The sequence below is a fragment of the Miscanthus floridulus genome, chromosome 8 (assembly GCF_019320115.1).
Source record: "Miscanthus floridulus cultivar M001 chromosome 8, ASM1932011v1, whole genome shotgun sequence".
Taxonomy (NCBI): domain Eukaryota; kingdom Viridiplantae; phylum Streptophyta; class Magnoliopsida; order Poales; family Poaceae; genus Miscanthus; species Miscanthus floridulus.
The window spans coordinates 177,365,567-177,372,129 of record NC_089587.1 but is presented as its reverse complement, the minus strand read 5'-3'; the positions used below and the strand labels follow the sequence as shown (position 1 = coordinate 177,372,129).

The 6,563-nt window shown below is 47.5% G+C and overlaps 1 protein-coding gene across 1 annotated transcript; it reads right to left on the bottom strand.

The window, feature by feature from the left end:
• Positions 1–3,714: 3,714 nt before the first annotated feature.
• LOC136474114 (uncharacterized) lies at positions 3,715–5,725 on the bottom strand. The gene is made up of 2 exons (XM_066471722.1): positions 4,238–5,725; positions 3,715–4,164 (listed from the first exon to the last, which is right to left on the bottom strand). The coding sequence occupies exons 1-2, from the start codon at positions 5,674–5,676 to the stop codon at positions 3,861–3,863; spliced, it is 1,743 nt and encodes a 580-aa protein (XP_066327819.1). The 5' UTR covers positions 5,677–5,725; the 3' UTR covers positions 3,715–3,860.
• Positions 5,726–6,563: the final 838 nt, after the last annotated feature.

Here is a 6,563-nt window from a genome sequence, read left to right as displayed (position 1 = left end):
CCATCATAGGTAGGTGGCCTTAGCTTTAGAAATCCTTCCAGCTTCCTTTGGAAGTCATTCTGCTGACCTCCCTAGTGATGGTTTGCTCCATTAACAAGGGCTGCAAGAAGCTAGGTCTGTTGTGCCATCACTTCTGCCAGGTTCGGTGGTGGTGGTGGAATGTTCTCCTCAGGTGGTGGGGTATTCTCTAGGTTGAAGGGTATCCCTCCACATCCATGGCCACGGCCACGGCCACGGTTGTTGCCACCACGCCCCTCATTTGGTTCAACTGGTTCAGGGGTGGGTGCACATCCACGGTTCATTAGGCAATTAGATCGGTAGTTCGGTATTTGCAACATGGATCATAGGAATTTTAGTGTTTGTGCCATAAGTACTTATAATTTAGTACGATTACATGATTTTGATGATTTAAAGAAAAACATTTATACTATCCAACACTCATTACAAAGAAGCAATAAGATCCATAAGATGCAATAAGATCCAAAACATTCATTACATGGGTTTTATTACATAGCATCATCTCCAGTAGCTACACTTGAAGACTTGCGAGAATCGTACTATGCATAGTGTCTCATATTACATCTCATAAGGGGTGCATCATGGGGTACAGCTTATGGAAGCTACTAACATGACTCATGACCACGCAGGGTCATTCTACTCTAACTCATACACCGTAGCTGGGATACAACTGTTCTCGATCTCGATCTCCTCGTCTGACTTAAGAAGTCGAGATACGTACTTCAAGGCCTTGGTGAGCTCCTTAGTAGGCTTGGCTCCAGGTAGGGTAGGGCAGGCATCTAGGTTGAGGCGAGTTGGGGCTAACTCAAACTCCTCTATCCTAGGCTTCGTCTTGCTATGAATCTCCTTGGGTAGCTAATCCCACATACCCCTCATCTCCCTGAGGTGCTTCCTGTCAGACTTCTGCCAAGCCTACCATGTCCTCTCACACTTGTTCTATAGGTACTCATTCTACCTAAGTGCCTCGATCAGGTGACCCTAGTTGCGAATGGCCTTCTTACTAAACTCCTCTAGATCTTGAGTCATGGTCTTGTTCCAAGATTGGATTTTTAGCATATCAATCCCCTTGGACCTTTCTCTGTCTCCTCTACGGTTGAACTCTGCCTTCCTATCATCCAACTCTCTTTGCAACTCCAAGACCTTGCTGTCGAGATAGCAGTTCCTATTACCTAGGTCGGCGGCTTTGTCCTATAAGTCTATGACCTCGGTTCTATGGACTTCTTCACGACGGTTGAGCTCGTCCTATAGCTTGGCAACTGTCTCAAGTAGACTAGCTTACTCCTATGCTCCCTGCAAGTCTCGCTCCTGGTACTCCCACAGAAGGGCCTGGTCCTGACGTCTCCTCTACTCCAGCTGGGTCACGTACCTGTCCTGCTCCAGTAGGTGGATAGCCGAGACGCGAAGGCATCTATCCTCCTCGGCAAAGATAACTCTGCCGGCTGCGAAACTCTGCTCACTGGGGATAAGGCTAAGGTCAAGGGCCTGGGGAAGTAGATGGAACTCTATCGTCTTCAGGTGCTCATAGTGGTCCCTCATCACTCTGCAAAGTGCCTTATGTGAGATAGCTTGCAGTCCCTCCTCGACTGTGTCCTCTATAGTCATCTTGGTGAAAGCTGGGACAGAAGGTAAGGTAGTGCTAGCTGGGAACTCGACTAAGGTGACAATTGGTCCTTCGATTCCTCCTTCCTGAGCTGGCTTCCCGGTGTAGGTGACCTTGACAAGTTCGTCGGGGACTCCTAATGTGATGAGAACTCGATAGAGGGTCTGTGAAAACCCCCCGAGCTCACGTAGGTTGAAGGTAAGCTTGGCGTGGTCCAGAGGTAGCGGTCCTAGAGGTGGCCAGTCGACGTTCTTTGCCATCTGCCTGTTTTAAGGAATAGGTGTTAGCAGGTCAATAATAGATAAGCCTTACATAAAAGTAAATGCAGGGTCGGTATATAACCGAAAGAAGGGCTGTTCATGTCCTATTCTATCATCCATTTCTGAGGGTTTCGTCCTATGGTCAAGTATGGCTCTTATACCAACTGAAACGACCTGATTTCCACAAAAGGAAATCCACAGAGTCGAAGTGTATTATGACCGTTGTAGATCATATTACCCAAATTCCAGTCGAATACCACATCCATACAACGATAATATCAGAGTACATAAAGTGTAGAATTACATAAATTATTGCATCACCGCATTGGCGAAATCAAAAGTAGCATTCACTACTACACAAACGTTTATGGAGGCGGGCGTTTTTGATTTTCCGCGGCGGGCAAAGCCGTCCGCCGCGGCCTAGAGGCCACGGTAAATCGTGGCTTAACCGCGGCGGGCGGCTTTGCCCGCCGCGGTTAACCGATTTACCACGGCGGGCGATGTAACGTGCCCGCTGCGGTAAACATACTTTTACCACGGCGGTCACGTTGAACCGCCCGCCGCGGTAAATTATTTTACCACGGCGGACACAGTACAGAGCCCGCCGCGGTTATGTTCGTTAGCCGTGGCGGGCATTATCATTTGCCCGCCTCGGTAAATTTTTCCCTGAATTAAAAAAAATACAGCAGCCATATAATTAAATTCAAATTCAAATTCAAATTCAAATCACATCCAGATTTCACAAATTAAACTTAAAAAGTATGCAGGCATTACACATGAGATAATATACATATATATACATTCACTTAGTCGTTCTTGTCATTGTTAATTCATTACATTTACATATTGAAGTCGTTATACATGCCCTAAGGTGTAATCTTGCGGACGCATCATCGTGGGCCATTTCCTCAGCCTCTCGTACTCCGGTAAAATCGCTAGCTGGCTGTTTTCATTGAAGAACGTGCTCCCTTCAAGCACGCATTTGTCTAAGACAAACTTACATATGTCCGCCTTTGTCTGCTTGAAGGAGTGTTGGGTGCTCTGCACGTCTCTCCACCAGTTCAATCCATTCTTGAGCACCCTCCAACTGCTGCTATACTGCTTGCACTCCCTCAGGTACTCACAGACGTAGAAGCCACAGGTTTGTGATCCTACCGGTTGTTTGGCACACTGCATGATCGATACACAAGCATTAGAATACAGGCATTAGAACGCTTATGAACAGAACGCACAATTAAACCTTTCAAATACTTACCGGAAAGTTGCGTCTGATTTTGATACGGTTCTTATGCTTAGCCTTAAAATTCTCTGTTCTTCGATCATAGCATTCAGGATCCTTCACGTACTCCTTATAAGCGCTATATGAAATGTACTAGTATTAGGCAGGGCATTAGAACGCATATGAGAAGACAGTTCAGTCACTTACACTCTGAGGCAATCTTCAAAGGCCTTGTACCCTTTTAAGTTTGGCATTCTCAACGAATCAAATACGCAGGCCCTGCCATCCTGAGGGTAGATGATAAATGCAACCCAGTGACCCTCGAGGCCTTGGCTGCGCCATTGAAACAAAATACAGGTTACAATGAGAAATAATAATACTAGCTAGCTACCCACTTATCTCTACAGGCATGTCTTCGACTTACCCAAAGTGGTAGGCAGCTACGATACACCCATTTCTCCTGATCTTCTTCATTGCTCCTAGTATGTACCTTGAAATGTTCAACTTCTCATTGTCCATCAGTTTCTTCCTGTGCGCCTCTCTCTGTCGCTTGGTCAAGTCTTTCATGGTTGGATGATTGTCATCTAGGTGGTAACCAATGATGACTCTTTGAGCAATATGCATTGGAGATAGATAGATAACATCAAGTTTTAGTTCCTTGGATATATAGGCCATCAACCTGCAAGGACAAGCCATCGTGGCATATATAAGTAGTCTTGACCGATTCAAAGGCAGGTGATATGTGAAACTCGCAATTCATCACTTACATAGAGAACAAGGTGACTTGGGCGATGTCAAGGTCTTGTTCCCGTAGTAGTCTGTACATGTCGTGGAAGTCCACAGGGAGTTCTACATCGTTGCCGGGCAAGTGGAAGTACTCCGCCACAACCTTGACTAGAAAACCATGTAGGCCAGCTTTTGCCGCTTCCATGTACCAGAGATGAAACCTCCTTGTCTCCCACCTTTCCTCGTCGACGAGCTGGGCCTTGGTTATCATGAACTTCCCATGCTCGTAATGGCCGGGGCAGTCATCCGATTCAGGAAATAGATGGAAAGGTGATCTTGGCCTGGGATAGAAATGTTAGTACCATATTATGGCAAAGAAAAGTTATTAGCAAATTATGCTCGCCGCTACCATACCTTTCGAACTCAAGTGAGTATGTGAGATGCCCTTGGTCGCCTTTAGTCTTCGCCGGCGGTGGAGGACAGTGGCTTGTGCTCGCAATGGCAGCAGGCGGTGTCTTTGCCCCCGGTTCCTCCGTGCCTCCCGGTCCTTTGCTTGTGCCCTTAGACGGACTATCGGGAGGTGCGGGTGGACTTGTTGTTGGAGTAGGAGAACGAGGGTGAGGGCTTGTGCCTCGGGGTGACTTCCTTCCCTTGTCATCCCCGCCATTGCCTTCGTCATCGCCGTCGCCGTGATCCGGATCATCGGGGGGACAAGATCCGGCAACGGATGGTTGTGATGCTGGTGTCGCCATCGGCGTAGAAGTCGGCGTCGAGAGAATGATCTCTATGTCGTCCTTGTTCCACAGGACTTCGGAACCAATGGCAGCTCCAAGGATCGTTACCCCTTGTGCAGTTGGATATTCCATTTCAAATTCTTCATATTGGGTCGCATACCATGTAAGTATCACGGCAGCATAGTTGGCAGGGATCTGGTCTTGGTTGAAATCTTTGATATCTTCTTTGGGGTGCATGTAACCCTCACCCACGGTCAACTTTTTCGCCCTGCCGAACGGGATGTTGAGGTTGACGCGCATGGGTTGCCGGATGTCGTCGACGGGGTGCCTTGGGCGATCCTCGATCATCGGCAGTGGCTGCCCTTGTGTCTGCCCTTGTGGAACTTGTGGCACGGCCACGCCTGCCTGGCGAAGCATCTGTGACCTCATCGACACCATATCTGGGTCATTGCTCGTGAAGGCTTCTTTTATGGACCGACTGATCATTTCGGCCACGCCTTGATCATAGCCCTTCTGAAAGATGCCCTCCTTGTACCTCTGCCTTGACCGGTATGTGGCAGCGTCGGATTGCCATGACTCCACTGAGTTCCAGCTCATCTTCGACGACATGCCACGGACGCGGCCACGGTGCTCGGGGGTTCCCAGCGCTAGGGTCAGCAAGTCCTGGCCCCTGCGAACCTCGAAGCTGTCCTTGGATTTAGCGGCCTGGATGAGAGCCCTCTCCACCTCCTCGAACTTCGGCTCATTGAACTTGCTCGCGCCCTCCTTGAGCTTCTTCGGCTTGCGGGCATAAATGAAGTCCTTAGCCCTCAAGTCTAGACCGTCGTACAGATCGGGAAGCCCGGCGGCAGCTCTAGCCCTTTCTTCCTCCCGCCACTGGGGCCTCTTACCAGCAAACCCAGTCATGCCCAAGTGGTGGGGGTGCAGGTTCTTCTTCGCGAGTGCGCTGAACTTGGCGCTCTTTGCCTTTGCTTCTTCTGTTGTTCTTTGTTTGCAGAACTCTTCCCAGTGATGTTCCTTTACCATAGTGTATTTGACACAGGGTGACTTGCCTAGCTTCAGGTAGTACCTGGTCAGCATGGACTTGAAGTTTCTAAAGGCTCTTCCTGCCACGTGCATGACCCACTCCCTGCACTTGTCTAGATCGGCGTCCTCGGGATAATGGAAGCTCCTCGTCACCTCACCCCAGATATGTGTCTTGTAGTCGACCGGGACATTGTTCCACTCCGCCCAAGTGATCTCCACCTTGTCCTTGACTATACATGCCACCTGGTTCCTTGACTATACAAATTTAGCTCAGAATTAGTTTAAAGGCAAGGTGCATCATAGGCAGTGGCATATGCTCAGAATTTTGTCATAAATTTCTTTGGCATCATAGGCAGCAAAAAGAATTGAATTCAAATGCTACGGTTCACCAAAAGCATCATAGATCAGTAGTATAGCAGTTCAAAATTCACCAAGTGTAGTACTGCTTTGTTCAGTTGAATTCAGAGTAGCAGCAGCAGTAGTAAGACAACAGTGGTAGAGAGAAATAGGTAATACAAGTACCATTTTGCATCAAGTAGTAGAGTACCAGTAAGGGGATAAGTAGTAGCTAGCCATCTCAAAAAACTTTCACAAATCAAAACAGTGATCAAATGAGTTTGCACCTCGCTGTGACAAGCAAGAGGGTTTGGACAGTCTGAAACAGTGATGACACAAATTCATCACAAATAATTTATCAGACCAACTTTAGCCTGCAAGCTGTCGCAGACATTTCTCAACATACAATGCTCACACTAGTAGTCAACCTTCCCAGAAATTGCACTATGCCTATATGTGGTTAAACTTTAAATTCACAGAAAGAATACAGTAGCATTAAATTAGTCAGTTAGGCTATTCCTAGTGCACTGTTATATCCAAATCCAAGAGACCACAATGGCCATGTCACTAGGATATCATTAAAAAGATGTATAGAAACAAATCCTACAAAGCACTGTATAATATTGTTGTTTCCTAGGACCAGT